The sequence below is a fragment of the Haliotis cracherodii genome, unplaced genomic scaffold (assembly GCF_022045235.1).
Source record: "Haliotis cracherodii isolate W230 unplaced genomic scaffold, xgHalCrac1.p SCAF_6, whole genome shotgun sequence".
Classification (NCBI taxonomy): Eukaryota; Metazoa; Mollusca; class Gastropoda; order Lepetellida; family Haliotidae; genus Haliotis; species Haliotis cracherodii.
Window position 1 is genome coordinate 68,408,211 of NW_027266319.1, and position 18,974 is coordinate 68,427,184.

General features: G+C 39.2%; 1 protein-coding gene across 2 annotated transcripts in view; it reads right to left on the bottom strand.

Annotated features, from left to right (window-relative positions):
• LOC139445127 (uncharacterized) overlaps positions 1 to 18,974 on the bottom strand; it is a 119,375-nt gene that overhangs the window by 16,115 nt on the left and 84,286 nt on the right. The window contains exons 4-5 of one of the 2 annotated variants that reach the window (XM_071226226.1): positions 15,368 to 15,574; positions 698 to 817 (exon numbers count right to left, since the gene is read on the bottom strand). In XM_071226226.1, coding sequence (XP_071082327.1) covers positions 698 to 817; positions 15,368 to 15,574 — 327 coding nt within the window. Of the gene's footprint in view, positions 1 to 697; positions 824 to 15,367; positions 15,575 to 18,974 lie in introns of both variants that reach the window. The other variant, XM_071226225.1, reaches the window with a different exon arrangement.

Genomic DNA, 18,974 nt, shown 5'->3' on the forward strand with positions numbered 1-18,974 from the left:
TCCAGATCAGAAAAGTGCTAGATTTGCGAGTTGATGAGAAGTACTATAAGAATCTTTAATGCATCCCCTAGGCATGTGTTGTGCATAAACAGGTCAGGCTACATAAAGCCATCTGAGGACCTTGTTTTATATTATCAAAATATCCTTCTTTAACAAATGGACTGTGAGCAACAAATCTGACTTATACTTTGAGAGATTTACAACATCCCCGGAGCAAAACCAGCAAGGAGAACAAGTGATCTAGTTGAAAGGGTATTACACCCTACATATATGGTTACAGTACAACCAAGTGTATAAACTAAATTATCTTAATAGCATAGTTCTATTGTATTGATGAAAAGGAAGACACACGTCAAGGTCTTCCTTTTCATCAATACAATAGAACTATGCTATTAAGATAATTACTGCATTTTGAATCAATCTAAATACATGCAGAATGACACATTTCAACAAAGACGAATGACATAAAGAAACTACAAAGTAATGAATTATTCAAAAACATCATTACACATGTCTTCTTCTTATAAAAGCTTTCATAAATTATGTTATAAATCATGTAATACGTTCATATCAATCGATAAATTAGTATTAATTAAATATTTATTTTCCAAATTGAGTTGTACGTGAGAAGGATTGCTACTTCACAGAGCCAGCCATGCACCACTATTCTTCAGAGAAAAAAGAGACATGTTTTTACCTTTCCAGTGAATGCGACCTTTCCTTGGATAATATTCAATATGTATTCATCTTTGATATCTTCTGTTTCAAACAGTCCAGCCATGTCATACAAGGTGACACATTCTTCCCATGTTGTAAACTGAAACTAAAGTACAATACTTATAAGAAAGGATCAGTGAAGATAGCCTGGAATAGTTTCAAAATAAGTTAAGAATAAATGAAATTCTAACACTACTGCCAACACTTCTGGTATAATCGTGTAGCCATATAAAATAGTGTCCTTCACTGCAGCTCATCTGTCCCCTTTATTGATGTCAACAGCTTAAATGTCAACAAAGTTCAGCATCAATTTTCTTGTATCTAGTGTGAGGTGAAATGAGGTTTTACGTCGCGTTCAAGATTACTGCACTTTTATAGTGTATGTGTGTGGAGGGCGTACTAGTCCGGACCAATGCCAATTTTATCATGCTAGCCCACTGAGATACAAGTACCATGAAGCAGTTAAACATGATTTGTTTTTGTTTTTTGATTTTTTACGCCGCACTCAGCAATATTCCATGTTCACAGGTCAAGTTAAACCTGAATGCCCCATTCAGAAACAGTATACTGACTCGGAGTCGATCAGATCTTGTTGTAGAACCTTAATGCCGAGCGCCAACAACTTCTACTGAGATACGACTAAGGATCCAACTCCCGACTGTCCGCTCTCCGGGCTGACCATTTACCACTAGACCAATGAGTATTTTTGCTCCTTGGCTGAATAAACTTCAATTCCCACATTTTAATGCCAACTCCACAATTTGCAAAACAACACCTTCGTGACAGGCCCCAACAGCAAACAAGCCGACCAGAACTGTGATTGATTCTGATCGATAAATGCAAGCACTAGTAGTAATCAAAGTCGTTTACTATGTGTGTGATGAAAGAGTGTTTTGTAGGTATGGGTTTTTTTACTTCAGAAGATGATATTTTCATATTTTATGTATTCACCCTAGCTCTGTTACTGTACCTTATCACCATGTGGGTGAGATATCAGATAACCTTAAGGTGTAAATGCACCTGGTCTCTTTAAGGAAAGTCAACAGATATCTTTTGTCCGTTCAATTGGAACCAGATAAAAATACATTATTCAGCCCAGTTTGTTTGAAGATATATACTGACTCAAATTAAAAACTTCACATTTTTAAAAGTAATCCCATATATCAGAGAAGGTAATTTTTAATCATTAATGTCCAAAGAAGGATCTTAATTAACGGTGGTAACCATAATTTGTTCCAAGCACCTACGGTATTCGGTAATAACATCAACAGTTTAAATCATAAGTCCCAAGCACGAGAATGTGATGGCACACAAGTTCAGTAGCGTGTATGGCCACCATGTGCATTGACAACTGCCACACAACACAACGCCTCCACATGGACCTTGTGAAGCTTGTGAACACATGATTGGGAAGACGACGCCATTGTTGCTGCAAAATGGTGCCAAGATCTTGTAAATTCTGTGGTTGGTTCTGGAGAGTGCGCAGACCTCTGCCAAGAGCATCTCAGACGTGTTCGATGGGATTGAGGTCGGGAGACCTTGACGGCCAGTCCATGATATTGACTCCCGCATTCTGAAGGAAATTCCTTGTCAAAATTGCTGTGTGGGGTCTGGCATTGTTGTGTTGGAAGATCAAACCGGGTCCATGTGCTGCCATAAAAGGCAGAATTTCTTGTGCCAGTACCTGGTCGCGTTAAGCAGCAGCGTTGAGGTTTCCACGGATGACAAGAAGCCTGGAACGTACATTGCCATAGAAAGCACCCCACATCATGACACTTCCGCCTCGAAATCTGTCAACTTCCTGTACACAACATTGGGCGTAACGTTCATGACGGCGCCTCCACACCCTCGCCCTGCCATCAGCAAATCGAAGATTAAATCGGGATTCATCACTGAAGACGACTTGATTCTACTTCCTCTGAGTCCATGTTAAGCGTCGCTGTGCCCACAACTGACGTTGACGTCTGAGTAAATGAGTCAGAATCGGACCGCAGTATGGCCGTCATGCTTGAAGGTGAGCAGTTCTCAGACGGGTTCGAACAGTTTGCGCACTCAGTATACCCCTAAACAGTTAATTTCTGGTTGATCAGGGCGATCAGCGGTGGTACCCGTTTGCTGTAGACGCGTCTGTAAATCATAAACAGTCCGTCGACTACAACCCATCGTCCTTGCGACTTCAGCTACGGACGTTCCCGTCTGCAACATGCCGAAGGCACATTCACGTTGCACATTTGAAAGGCGTGGCATGACAAATGGCCGTAAAAACTTTTGTTTTCTTGTGTTTTTCTTTTTTTGTTAATGACTGCTAACACGTGCGGTATTATGGCCACGTGACCAGTTGCACGTGAAAAAACACTTTTGCCAACATAGTGCTGTGCACATGATTTTGTTCGATTCTTCTGCACAAAAACGGGTGTTATCTGAAGACAATACGTGGCCATTACTGTTTAAATACACAATAAGGGCCCACAATGATAACTGGTCAAAATGTTAACATTTTAGGATTGTGAAGTTTTTAATTTGGTTCAGTATACTTGTAACGTCTGGTTTCGGACAAAGCATATGTACTTAAAATCATAAACCATATAAATCATATTTCTAGCTCAGTTGACAACAAGAAAAGTAGTTATTCCTGTTTTTGTATAACGTCATTTGCAGTTTCGGAAAACACATTCTTATTATATACCTGAAAGTCCAATGGTTGCAGCTTTTCTTGCAATAAAGCTTATTAAAGCTTCATCTGAAAGGCATTTGGTGTTAGAATTGTCTATTTCCGGTTACACAAAATACTTTCTTACTGCTTGAAAACCTAAATCTGGTCACCTGGTTCTTTCTCAGATTATAACAATAGTTATTGGAACTTCTAGTTTGTATAATAAAACTTCCTTACTTAATTGGTACGGAAAACAGAATAATCATGGTTCTAGCTTATTTAGTTAGTATTTCCAGTTTGGATTATGTCTGGGTTTTTTTAAACAGATGCTGATTTCATTTGTTACCTTGTGACTAAGTGATTTGTATTTACTGTTTGCATGATGTCCATTCTTGTATTGAGGTATACATTTCAAGTTCAAGTCCCATAACTGTAGCTCAATTTATAGCAAAGCATATATTTTTGGATTTCAGTACATCACATGATGTTTCAGCAAACAGATAAAACTCAAATTGAATGAATCCACCCCCCAAGCACAGCCAGGAAGACTGAACATTTCTGTGGCTGTAGTTGAATGTGAAACAAGGTTTATACTAATTCGTGGCATATAGATTGAATTGTCACTATCTTTCAAACAACGAAAAACCAGGTTAGAGGCATTCTTGGTGAAGAGAGGCAATCAGTAAATATTTATAAAATGGGTATACTGGATCTCTCATATACAACACCATAACCATAACGTTTTCTATAATTAAATAATTGATATGTGAATATGAGTTATTCACAATCAATAAATATGTACGATCATAAAAAAATCATTTCAAATTCAAAACTATTATTTTATTATTTCCCATGTTGTACTTGTGTGTTATGCTTATGACAATCTCAGGAGTTTGTTTATATCCCCAAATTAAAACTTATATCCAACTTTACATCAGTTTAACTTTCTAATGTCTTAATGAAATCCAGAAATTGTTACAAATCTTACGAGTGTATGTAAATCAATGCAACTATCTAAGACAATCATTTGGATGAACGGCACTCGTGAAGAGCAACCTCCTCGTGGTGAGTGCTGGGTAGCGCTAATAGCTCTTCCCCCGTGTGGAACCGGGGTAGAATATTTCCACAGCCTCCCATTGCTGGTCGTAAGAGGCGACCAAAGTGGGCAGCCCGTTTGCCGTGGGTTGCGTCCCTGTGTCGGCGGAGGACGGGAGTCTGGTAGTTGAGGGCACTGGTTCCAGGAACAGTGTTCCTTTGCCCAACACACTACTTCGACCCTTACTTCGCCTAGACGGGTGGTAAGATGGGCCCGGTCTTATCAATCGGCTGGTCACGCCAAGCCCTGTGCATAAAATTGTGTATGCACACACGTGATTTTTATAAATGTATTCTTTTGACTTGGTTGTGTATAACATGCGTGAATTCTCAAACTATTAATGTAACAATTTGCCTAGAGTCTTATGCCTGAAGGCGGTGGCTCATGGGCCAATCTGGTGATATTGACCTCCAAATTCGGTATGTGTCCAATTTCTTGTCATGGGCCGAGCCAGCCTGGCATTTAATTTGGTATACAAATATTGCTATTTGCGTCATATTTACTGGAGTATAACATCCCTGTATCCCTGGTGTTTGCATCTTGGATATCCGTTGCACAAAAACACCGTTCTTTGTAACACTCCGTGGTGGGTGGGGAGCAGGGGTGCTGAACTACTTTATTTCATCATGTCTAACCAATACCCTGGTTCAAACCGATCAAAACGCAGACATGTGGATCTAGATGACACTGATCAAAATGATAAACTATCTCGTGGACTGGACTCCTGGGCACGATTTATTGTGATCGAGGCAGCTGATAAAGAACCCTTGAAGCTTAATCCTTTCGCTATTTCAAAAGCTGTTTCAGGAATATGCGGAGAGGTTAAAAATGTGACACGGCTTCGTAGTGGCGCTCTACTTGTTGAGTGTTCACGTAGACAACAATCTCTGAATCTGCTATCTTTAACTACGTTTGGTAATATTGAGGTTGCTGTCTCCGTGCACAAAACCTTGAATTCTTGCCGAGGCATTGTTCGAGACAGAGCTCGTTGCCTGTCGGACATGTCGGAGCAAGACATTACAGATGAATTGACAAGTCAAGGGGTAACTGCAGTTAAGCGCTTTACAATGAAATCTAGAGACGGTGGCACCATCCCGTCTAACACGTATATGCTAACTTTTGCACTGTCCACCCTACCTACATCTATTAAAGCTGGTTATCTTAACATCGGAGTGGAGGTGTATGTCCCCAATCCACTCCGATGTTTCAAGTGCCAAAAGTTTGGACACGGATCAAAATCTTGTGTTCACTCTGTCGTCTGTCAACGCTGTGGTGACGGCCACGACAACACCGACTGTACAGCTGACATAAAATGTGTAAACTGCAAAGGTCAACATCTGGCTTCATCAAGATTATGTCCTGAATGGCAAAAGCAATCAAAAATCCTGAAACTCAAACATGAAAACAATATCTCGTTTTACGAAGCTAAGAAGCTTATTGAAAATCAATCTCCTCCAACTCCACTGACCAGAACCTATTCTGCTGCTACAGCTATCTCTACTCCTTCAACTCCTCCCACAGTATCAATTTCTATCCAGACTGATTTGACATGGATTACGTCAGATCAACCTGTTAGGATATCTTCTGTCATAACCTCCAATAGTTCTTCGACTCAAACAATAAGCTCATCTGAACCATTGACTGATGAATCTGATGTTGAGTCTGGTCCTAAAGAGCCAGAGGCTGCAGAACCAGCTACTATCAAATCTGCCGTTACTACTCTAACAAGGAAAGAAAGAAAAAAAATAAACAGAAAACAGACTACCATAAAATCCTCGTCTTCAGAGGTTCTTCTCCACAACTCCTTTGGTGCTCTGGACATGGATGTAACCCCATCGTCCCAGAGCAATAGTAGGAGTCCTTCTTCCTCACGTGCCCGTGAGAGATCCCCCATAGAACCACCATGACACATTGTCCTAAATTAATTCAGTGGAATTGCAGAGGACTTAGGAATAATTTTAATGAAGTTCAATTATTAGCACAAGACTATAAACCATCAGCTTTTAGTTTACAAGAGACCTATCTTAAGCATACTGATAAATTTGAATTGCGTCAGTACAATTCTTATCATTCTTTTTCACCTCCGGGTGATAAAGCCACTGGCGGTGCTTCCATTTTGGTGAGGCAGGGCATCATCCACAGTCCTGTTCATCTCAAATGTAACCTTCAGGCTGTTGCTGTCCGTCTTACTCTACAAATAACTTTAACACTTTGTTCCCTATATATTTCTCCATCCTCAAATTTGCAGCAGTCTGACCTTCAGGATTTATTTGACCAACTCCCTAAGCCCTGTATCATCATGGGTGATCTTAATGGGCATAACCCTCTATGGGGAAGTTCCTCTTCAAATAATAAAGGGAAAATCCTTGAGGATTTTATTGCTAACAATAATCTATGCATCTTCAACGACGGCTCGAAAACATATTTACATCCTGCAACAGGTACGTACACTGCATTAGATCTGTCAATCACAGATTCTAACTTATATAATGATTTTGAGTGGTCAGTCCATGATGACCTTTGTGGAAGTGATCATTTTCCGACAGTGCTTACAGCTATAAACCCAACTGATGATCCACCTATAACAAGATGGAATTTTTCTAAGGCAAATTGGCCGTTATTTCTGAATATATGTACTGACAAATTGCAACATGAACTTTTTATGGATGTACATGACCCGATTCAGTTGTTTTCCGATCAACTGAAAGGTATAGCTGATGAAACTATTCCTAAGTCCTCTGTGAACCCACATATTCGTAAACCATGGTTTACTTATGAATGCAAACAAGCTAGGAAGCGTAGGAAGAAGGCCGAGAAATACTTTCGACGCCATCCTACTGTCCATAATTTGAATAATGTAAAAATTAATTATGCCAAGGCTCGCCGAATTTTTAAACTCAATAAACGACAGACCTGGAAGGATTATGTTTCCAAAATAAATTCTCGCACGCCTATGTCAAAGGTGTGGAACATGATCCAAAAAATTAAAGGCAAAGGTTCCAAATCAAGTATTCATCATCTCAAAGATGACAATAATTTATTGACAGACAAGTCAGATATTGCAAACAAACTGGGCGAAACTTTAGCCAAACATTCTTCTTCGTCAAATTATAATCCAAAGTTTCAGAAGTTTCAACAACAGCAAGAAAAGAAAAAAATCAATTTTATTTCTGACAATGGCGAAGATTTTAACGAAGTATTTTCACTACATGAGCTACATACTGCTTTAGCACAAGCTCATGATACTGCAACTGGTGCTGATGATATCCATTATCAGCTTCTAAAACACTTGCCTGAATCTTGTCTTACAACACTCCTGAATATTTTTGATGATATTTGGACAACGGGACATTTTCCTCCTTCGTGGAGAAATGCCATCGTTGTACCCATACCAAAGCCTGGCAGGGATCATACAGATCCATCCAATTACCGACCTATTTCATTAACTAGCTGTGTTTGTAAAACCATGGAGCGCATGGTGAATAATCGCTTAGTTTGGTTTTTAGAAACCAACAATTTAATCAGTGATATCCAATGCGGTTTTCGTAAAAACCGAAGTACAATTGATCATTTGGTTCGTTTAGAATCATTCATTAAAAATGCTTTTATAAACAAACAACATGCTGTATCTATCTTTTTCGATCTTGAAAAAGCTTACGATACCACTTGGAAGCATGGTATTTTAAAAGATTTACATGACTTTGGTTTAAGAGGCCGCTTGCCTCAATTTGTATCACAATTTTTAACGGACAGACAATTTCAAGTTCGTGTTGGATCAACCCTGTCTGATCATTACAATCAGGATCAGGGGGTTCCACAAGGCAGTATTTTGTCTGTTACCTTGTTTAGCATCAAAATAAATAGTTTATCTAAAGTATTAAATGACTCAATCGATGGGTCATTGTTTGTGGATGATTTTAATATTTCATGTCGTGGTAAAAATATGCGTACAATTGAAAGACAGTTACAGTTGTGTCTTAATAAAATTCAAAAATGGTGTCTTGAGAATGGATTTAAGTTCTCACAGACAAAGACAAATTGTATACATTTCTGTCGGAAATATAAAACTCATAAAGACCCAGAGCTCTCTTTAGATGGTACTCCAATTAAGGTTGTAAAAGAGGCCAAATTTCTGGGATTGATTTTCGACCACCATTTGACGTTTTTGCCACATATTAAATATTTAAAGACTAAATGCCTGAAGGCCCTCGATTTGTTGAAAGTCGTATCGAATTCTAAGTGGGGAGGGGATCAGACAACCCTCCTTCACCTTTATAGATCATTAATCCGCTCTAAATTAGACTATGGCTCCATTGTGTATGCTGGAGCTTGCAAGAGTAATTTAAAAAAGTTAGATTCAATCCACCATCAGGGACTTAGACTGTGCCTCGGTGCTTTTAGAACTTCTCCTGTTGACAGTCTCTATGTCGAGGCTGATGAACCCTCTTTGAAACTACGCCGTATTAAATTATCCCTTCAATATATCACAAAATTACACTCTAACCCTTCTAATCCTGCATATGCCTCCGTTTTTCATCCTCAATATGAAGAACTGTTTCTGAGGAAACCAAAGCTGGTTCCCCCACTTGGAATTCGGATTAAATCCAATGTTATTGCTGCCCATATAGATTTAGATCTAATCTCTCCTTACCGCCTTTTGTCTTCTCCTCCCTGGCAGTTGGTGAGGCCAGAAGTAGACATTTCCCTCACACGTTTTATAAAATCTGAGACCAATCCACTCATATATCAACAAGCATATTTACAGTTAAGAAATAAATACGACACTCACCGTTCAATCTTTACTGATGGATCCAAGGATGGTGGCCAAGTAGCATCTGCCACCGTCATTGGATCAAAACATTTATCGTCCAGAATACCAGATAATAGCTCTATATTCACTGCTGAGGCCAATGCTATCCTTACAGCCTTGGGATACATTCAAAAACAATCTGTATATAAACGATTTATAATCTTTTCTGATTCTTTATCTTGTCTTCAGGCACTAAAAAAAGTCTCTTCAAGTCATCCAATCATTTTAAACATTTTAGAACTTTATAATGATCTTTCAACTGGCCAATACGACATCGTCTTTTGTTGGTTGCCCAGTCATGTGGGCATAAAAGGCAACACAATGGCTGATGCTGCAGCTAAAGCAGCCCTCAACAAATCTGTGACACCACTTCTAATTCCATACAGTGATTATAAACCTGTGATCAGATGTTACATCAGAGATCTTATGCAAATGAAGTGGGACACCCAAGTAGGTATCAATAAATTACATCAAATTAAGCCAACTCTCGGTTACACCTACTTGGGGTGTCAGTCCAGATTTGAAGAGGTCATTTTACGACGATGTCGTATTGGCCATTCAAGATATACACACGAATATCTATTAAAAGGTGAGGATCCTCCGTTTTGTATCCCTTGTGATGAGAGAATCACAGTCAAGCATGTCCTGCTTGACTGTATTGATTTTTCCATTACAAGGGATAAGTATTTCAAAGTTTCGTCCATCAAGGATCTTTTTAGTATCAGTGCTCATTTACTCATCGGTTTTTTAAAAGAAATAGAATTAATAGATAAATTTTGATTATAATATGCATAGTTTATAGAAAGTGATTTTAATTTGGTGAATTGAATTCATGACTTGAATTGTTAGTGGCTGTATCTTCACAGGGGGTTGAAGTATCGTAAAACAATTGTCCCCCTGGGAAGGTACGTAAGTCCGGTATCATTCACAGTATCTTTTCATTTTGCTGTGATTTTAATCGTAGCATTTTTGTTGATTTAAATTGTTTGGCTAATCTTTCTGATCATCGCCAGTAGCCCGAGGGATGGTGTAAATCCTGCTGGGGACCATGTAGGTAGCAGAAGTACCGTAAGTCCCCATGGTCCCTAGTATGGTGGCCTAGCTTTGGTTGCTGGCGATCTACAGCCCGTTTTTATAATGTGTCGTCTGATTTAATTTGATCGTTTTATTGCTCTAAAATTAGTTTTTAAAATTATAATCTGTGATATATTGCTAATTGTTATACTGTCCTTCGGCGACAGGTTTATATATATAATAGAAATGTTTACCTTGTTCAAGTCACGATATGGCTGAAATAGTGCCGATGTGACTTTAAATATTAACTCACTCACTCACATTTGGATGAACAATGTACACCAATGTACTAATGTATATATGCTGTTACTCTCTCAAGCAATGATGTAACCGTAGAATTGGCCTGAGCCTCCACTGCTGTATGAATAAAGGCTGATAGTATTTTTTATATTATGATAAATACAGTCATTTTCAACAAAACAGCTAACCACAACAACTATAAACTTGAACTTGACGATTTTACAAAGCATCAACAAAATGTTTCAGCGACTGCTGATTTAATAGTCAGCAAAAAATCTGGGATTAAATACTGAATTGGTTTGCAACCAAACAACATATGCTTACATGATGGTTAAAGCCTATCGTAATAGCTCTATTGCATCAAGAAGTCCTTACTGCTTGCTTTCTAACTGATTGATGAACATTGACATTTAAACCGTAACTCTCATTCTGATGATGTCAATTGAAGTTTACTTATTTCATTCGAGATGCGAGATGTGTGTGAAGATATCAATCATTATCGTAATAATTGAAAATCTGGATCGCTGGATGATGTGGTGACGTATTACAGACACCATATGGCTTGGAAGATATTACATCAGTGATTAATCACCCCAAAAAGGTATTGTAACATATGATAAATAATGCATCCCTAATTCTAAACATCATTACAATTAGTTTACAAGTATTTGTAAATTTTACAGTTAATTGTATATATATATAAATACTTATCCTATTTCACTCTTTGTATAGGATATGTCCCAAAACAAAGTTTCAAGCTTCTAAGCATCATTCGCCAAAACACCCCAAGCATCACCATGGTGACCAGCTTGTCAAACAGATCATGCACCCAAAGCTGCTGTAGTTTGTTGTACATGTGCTAATCACCTGACCCCCTCTGCCTCATCATTCTCTTGCTTGGAGCTGACAGGCTGTGGAATTGTGAAGCGGGGATGGATAGACGGCCATAGTCAATGTGGGATAGGATAAATATTTATAAAAAATACAATTTACTGTACAATATACAATTTATTAAACTTATCCAGGAGCATCGTCAAACCAATACTGTGAGGCCACATGCTCAAGGCAGATGTGAGCAGGTAAGGGTTTGGGACACTGTCGAAACGGCCGCACCTAACGGTGACTGTGTAGTGGAAGACTTATCTCAAAAGATGAGTATTTTGCTTCTCGAATCTGGGACCCAAATAAGTACAATAAAACCAAAAAATGGCTCTCAATTGTTTATTCATGTTGTACACAATACGAAATACTTGACTGCGTGAGTGGTACTCGCTTTCTATCTGTGTTGAAGGACTGTCGTTAATTGTTGAGCCAGGACCAGCAGACCAAAGTGGTGTAGCCCATTGACATCATTTGCTTAGATATCTCGTAAGTAGTGGGAGATGAAAACCATGTCGGACTTCCAGAAGCACCTTCCATGATTGCACTGAGAGAGCAGTTGCTATGTAGAGCATGAGGATCCAATGTCTGAGGAGGAGGTAATCCCCGAAAGTTGTAGGCACGGAGAATTGTAGATCATAACCGAAAGGAGACCGCTGTATGGGAAACCTCTGAGGTAACCACCTGCGAGATGGGGATGAACAATCTCTTCCGTGATCATTGAAAGGTCGTTGAACCACGCAGGTAGATGCATAAGGCTCCAACTGGACATAGTGAGATGTCCTCGCGATCCTCGTGATGTATAATAGAAGGATGTGAGTAGTCTGTCTGGTTGCCCCGGGAGTTGGTTCTTGGCCATTGTAAAACCATCCCATCATAGACCCAAGTGGACTTGTCCATGTTCTCACAAATTGAATCCTGTTTTCATCCAAGGCATGTATCTCGCTCACCCTTGCAGCTGTGGCTAAAAATAGGAGGAAGACCATTATGGGAGTATCTGCTCGAAGTCTTTTTCTCCTAGTTCTTCTTATCCTGCTGACGTCAAGTGTCGGAGGATTACTTTCAGATCCCATTTGGTTGGCCGAAATCTGGACAACTTTATAAGAGTGGAGAAGAGCTTGTAGTTCTGGGACTAAAGCAATCTTGACGCTCATTGTAGTAGTAATGACCCAATTGTGAGCTGCTATGTATGTAGATAAAGTAGAACCCTTAAAGTCCTGGTAGAGCGAAGATGCTGAATATATTCAACAACTTGCTGTTGGGTAGCAGTTATAGGAGAGGTGATTTATCTACATTGGCAGAAGCCCTTGAAGGCTTTCCATTTCTCGTCGAACAAGGACTTAGTTGAAGTACGATGAGCCTGAATAATAGTCTTCACTTGAGTACCCTTTTGCCTCTAAGAACTTCTGGATATAGGCCTGACACATAGATGTAGGGTTTCCAGCTATGGATGTAGTAGGCTGGAGTGAGGTTGAAGGAGATGTTCTCCTTACAAGGGAAGTGGATGATGGCTAACCTTTGCAAGGTCTAAAAACATGGTGAACCAGTAAGGCGTGATCAAAATCAGGCAAAGCTCCGGGAATGTGTCAAGTTTGGGGGCTGATGTCCAGAGTTTTGATTAGATGAAAGATGTCCAATGCAGTAAGTCCATCGTCAGGGTCAGCAGGGAGGTTGACTTGGTGTGTCTTATCTTGTTGATATACCAAACAACTGAGGCATATTCTGACTGTATCATAAGTCGAGCTGACCGAAGTACTTCTGCCCAATGCGAGATTGCTAGTATGACTGCCTTGAATTCGAGATTGTTGGAGAGTAGATTCTGTTGCTGACCAAAGTCTTGATGTCTGACCCACAGTCGATGCATCAACGAACAAGTGAAGCGTTGGTAGGAAGGGTTCCAGGGGAACTCCTGAGCAGACATGTGTCTTCGATAGCCACCACTGCAGATGTCTGTGCAGGTATGGTGGGACCTGGCAATCGCCGATTAGGAGATAAGGTTTGAGAAAACACTGAATTGGCCATAGTTGTTGTCTACTTCTCAGTAAGAACTTGAGCCGACGTTGGTAGACTGAGTAACTGCTGCCACTGGTGAGGATGTATACTCTATCTGAGTGCCGGCAGCAAGAGTGGTTGTATCTTCTTCGACCTGTCCGGGCAGAATGAACATCTTCCCGAGATCTGCCTGGAAAATAGCTCTGAGAATGTTTCTTACAGTTTGAAATGGCCTCAAAATCAGTGTACCATGCATGTTGTTGGATATTGCGTTCAGGGGAATAGCTCAGGAAGTTTATTTTGCCTTACAATCTTGGACGCGACGTAAAACCCCATTTCACCTCACCTCACCTCACCTCACCTATTCTGCCTTACCTGTTGATAGGAGTTCTGATAAGCAGGTTGTTTAGAAAGCTAATACATAGGTTCCTGAAGCTTACAGGCAAGAGTTAAGGTCTGGTAAGAAAAGGGATGGTTCTAGTTTGGGTGAGTTTCCGAAGGAGAAGGAAACTGTTTGATAGGCAGTGTACTTCAAAGGTTGTCAGGGGTGATTTTGATAGTTTGAGGTAGTTGGTTTTGCTGGAGAATTTTAAGCAAAGTGTGTGTCAACGGACATTCGGATGTATAGTGAGCAAAAAGTGGAAAAGTTACACAAGCATGCTACTTTAGCTGATGATTATTCACCAACTCATAATGTTAGTTTTAAGCAGTCAGGATTTACAGGTAGGAGTTTGCGGGGTTACAAATCAGGAAAGAATAGTTTATCCCTTTCTATGTCTAGCTCTAACAAGTCTTAAAAGTTCTACTCCAGTTGGTTCTAAAGATAGCATATTTATTTGTGTGTAAAACACACCTTTGTCACAATTTTTAGACTGCAAAATTAGGGGTGAGCATTATACACCAATACTAAATGTTGCCCCCTTTTCCGAAGCCAAGCATGTGACCATATGTATAAGCATAAATCACAACACTTATCTTTATTTTTATATGATAATAATGATATATTTAATGTAATGTTTATTAACACTTATTTGTTTCAGCTACTCATTTGTAACATTAATCTGAAATACTTTTTTTCCTCAAAACGTGTTCGTTGGTATTCTGTCAACTACGCTGCTCGTCATGAAATGTCATCAGTTGAACAATCGATATATCCAGCTTTGAATAAAATCATTACAAGTACCCACCTGAACTTGATTTATAGAATATTCTGGAGACAATAAATGCACGTCAAATATATTTATACATGAAAGTGACCATAACTCTTAACACTCCGTATGGCATCGATGACAGCATGTGATGTAAACAAAAGAACACTTTGCAAATGGAAATGGAAGTTGTTCATGTCCTGTCATATTTTCACATTAAAAGTTTACCATGAGATATGTTTATCTAGATGTTTAGACTATCTAAATGAAACAGAAGAAAAGATGATCCTTCTTGCTGTGAATAATGTGATTTGGCACTGTCATGGTACGTGGTTAAGAAGAACCTATGGAAGAGGGTAAACCGAAGTTGTAAGAAAGCTGTAGGGATACATGATTTCGCCGAAATTTAGGGAAACATTATTGAATGAAATTTTTTAAAAAATAAGTAATGTAAAAATTTAAAGTAAATGACAAACATAAGGTCAGATATACGGTGAACACATTTCTATTACCATACTCATTGAATTGCGGCGCCTAAGATGACTGGGCTACCTGTGCCACCTTTGATGTTAAGGATAAAACACGACTCCGAGGTTTTGGTTGAAAATGTAAAACCGAGAGTGAGGGAAAAGCCTGAGGGTCGCCCTGTAGTGTTGTTTTTGTACGATAAACACCTCCCAACAACTCTCGACCTTTATTGCTTAAATATAACCAAAATACAATCTCTACACAAACTGTCAATGTCATAACATACTCACATGCTTGGAACAACTTGCAGTTTCACTTCTTCCAGCTTGGAAAAAATGGCTGACTTCTGTCTCTTTGTCAAGAGCCATTTTTAAACCGTTGCATAGCGATGATTTGCCACATGCTGTTGGCCCAAAGACCAGAATATTTAAAGGCTGTTTCTTCTCTTTAAATGTAGTTATCATCTCTTTTATTTCGTTGTGTAATTTCTCTACTCCCTACAAATAAAAAGGGATAAGTACGGTACAACCAATGGGTGAGTTTGGTGCTTACAGACCATGGATGATATTCATGGCAATTAGTATATATGAACCCACAACTAGCGGATTCTGGCACCAAGATTATGGCATTCCAAATTCGGAACATGCAGCCCCGTATCCATCTTTTCCTAAATGCCTAAAATATGGTGCCTCGAGCTACCTTAATACAAAAGTTGTAAGCACATCTGATGTTAGAAAATAACTTCCCCTTCTGGAATATGTATGACCAAAGCATTTACACTGATTCATACAACACAATTAGCACCACTTGTCATACATACACTACTGCCTAAAAGTTCATTCCCCTAACACGCGTTGAGAACGCGGGTGCTCAACGGGTTGCACACGGGACCGGGTTCCAGTTGAAGTTGACAAATTTATCAAATGAATAGTGAGATATAACAAAACAGTGAGATGTGAAATTTGAGTTAATGAGCGGCCATTGAGCTGTGTTCACCAGACCGTAAATACAAGGTCGGCCCGTCTTAATTAGTGTTCGATTGCTAGACTTTTATGGCATGAACCATTCCACTAGGGTCCAGTCTAGCCATTGTGGCTAGCCGACAGTAGAACAGTAGTGAATTTAGATGCGAGTTTATTGCTAGGGGAACCCCCGCGTTGACACGATTGTCGCGGGTTGGTAAATGTTAGCCATTAATAAAATGATTGTTTGTGGATTGCGAACATATTCATTTGCTCAGACGAGTCATTCCACTTGATTGCAAATATAACGTTTTTCGTTCGCCAAATTTATGCTTTAGACAGTACAATTATGATATAGCCGTCACCACTTCTAATGTCTCAATATTTCACGTAGGAATATGTCCCATTTCCCCACACCCCACTTTCGGTTTTCTATTTTGAAAGAATAAATAAAAGAAGGTTTTGTGTGGGACACTTTTATACTAATTATAAGAGGATGTTGTAAATGAATATGACCAGCCATGCTGTCTGACTGTTGATAGCATTTGAGATCTTCACAATCACCGGGTGTGATAATGTAGACAGAATCTCGTTAGGGTTTGTGATTTTTACATTTGCCCAATGACCATACCGAGTACTGCTGGGGATACCAAACGTAACAGTTTATTATTAGAGGTTGTGAGTACCTATACCACGTAGATAGGATATCTTTAGGATTTTAATCCTTCTTTGAGAGGCATTTAGAAGTTGGAGTACTACGTTAGGATAAGATTTATGGGTGACTTTAATCCTTTCTTTCTCTGTGGGTAATCCTTTCACATTGATTGGAGGAAGTCACTCAACCAGCTCATGACAGGTCGTGAGTTTACTCACTAACTACTGTGAGCGTTTTTGGCATGACATCTTTTCTTGTGTAAACATAGAAACGATGCTCACAAAGTGGGATAAACCTCAGTGTGAAAGACGATGATGAATTTTAATATTAATATTATTATAGTTTATGAAATTGTTAATAAAACTTTAATAAAATTGTGCTTCACTCTCACGAAAAATATATTGTCTGTGAGTAAATTAATATGTCACGTTACATCGGCATTTTTCAGTGATAATGGGACTACATGCAACATGGCTGGTTTTACATTTCTGTTACAGGTGCTTGATTGACTGAGTAGTTCATGATCAATTAGACATGTTTAAATCAGTCAAGTTTGCAACAATAGATGAATAAGTTGATACATTTGGACCGCAGTTATCGATTAACAACTTAAGACATAGAGACAGGGAGGAGATATATAACCAAACCTATGGTCCTGTAGGGACAGTTGACAGTTAGAACGTTGGATTAAATGACAGTAACTAATTTGAACATTCCCCAGTAATATCATAAAATACATCATAACTCATAACAGTCCGAGAGACAGCTTCCAGCCATATACTAGTGTGGCTAGAAGTCTAGCGGCGGTATCATTGTAGTAGTCTCTTGGTCAGCTTCTTATCCTGGGAGTCGGGATTCTGGTAGAGACTCTTGTCAAGGAGGGCGGCGGTATCGTCGACGAAGTGGTTTGAGGTCGGTACGCCACTACTCTGGAAGAAGTGGTACAAGTCTGTGTAGTTTGTGATGTCGCACTCGATGTCCTGTCCCCCCTTCTTGTGCACCATGACGAAAGGGACTCCTTGATTGGCGTAGAGATGTTCCTTTGGGGTGTTGATCTGGTCAGCCTTGTGTTCCGGCCGGGCCTTGTAGTGGTTGATCGGAATGTCTGAATTTTCCACTAGTAAATAAAGTTCTTTGGTATGACCTCTTTTATCCCTGCTGACGTTATCCTAATGTTCAATTTCAGTCTGCCTCACCAAGCGTAAGAAAGCATTGTACATGTTCTGATAAACCACACTGATGCAATTAAGCAAATGAATATTTGCTGTGGGCAAATATCTATTTTCTATATATATTTCCAGGCCATCCTGGTCGTCGTTTACTACTATAAGGTGTCTGGTTGGAGGCAAGATCAAAGGCGCCGCACATCATTTATTAGATAACAGACGGGGTCGTCCGTTTCGCTTTGAACAACCACCCCACCCTGTCTGTAGGAGTTATATAATTGGTGCGCAAATAACTGTGTCAAGTCCACTGCCGGGCTGATGCGGTGTCAGTGTCAGCGCTGAACATGAATGCTCAAATTATAGACCTGTAGCACTCACAAGTTACTTAGCCATAATATTTGAAGAGTGTATATTCAATTCTCTGATAACAGCAAATATAACATTAGAAATAGATTCAAAATACAAACAATCAAATGTAGAACACAGACCTATGCTTAATCATTTCTTCTGGATATGATCAACCTACGGAACCCTCTATCCGATGAAGTAACTAGTGCTCGCTCATTATAAGAAATCAAATCCTTTATTAATCGTTCTGATGCAATTATTAATAATTTTGACATCAAATATTTTCATAGATCATGCGAAATTGTCCATTGTCGCCTTAGGCTCGGCTGCAGTGACTTAAACGCTGATAAGTTTAGACAACATGTATCAGACATACCAGACTGCACTTGTGGATATCATCTTGAAGATGCAATTCCCTTTTTCTATAACTGTCAAAAAATACGATAATATCAGAAACACTGTGTATTTCTACACACATGGGTATGGTCTAAAAATGATATTACATGGCAGTAGTTAAGCAGTTCTACAAACATGACTCTTCTTAAATCCGTTCACGACATCATTGTCAAAAGCAAAAGGTTTGAGTAGCTTAATTTTATGCATGTAGTAAAGGAAAACTGCATTACCTTATTTCACAGACAACACTTGCTTCAGTGTATTGGCTTCGTGTATTTCATTTGTGCTTTTTGTATGTTTATGTTCATCACTCTCTTATATATATCCAGCTGTTGTGAAGTTGTTACCTGGAGATGTATTTACATATGCA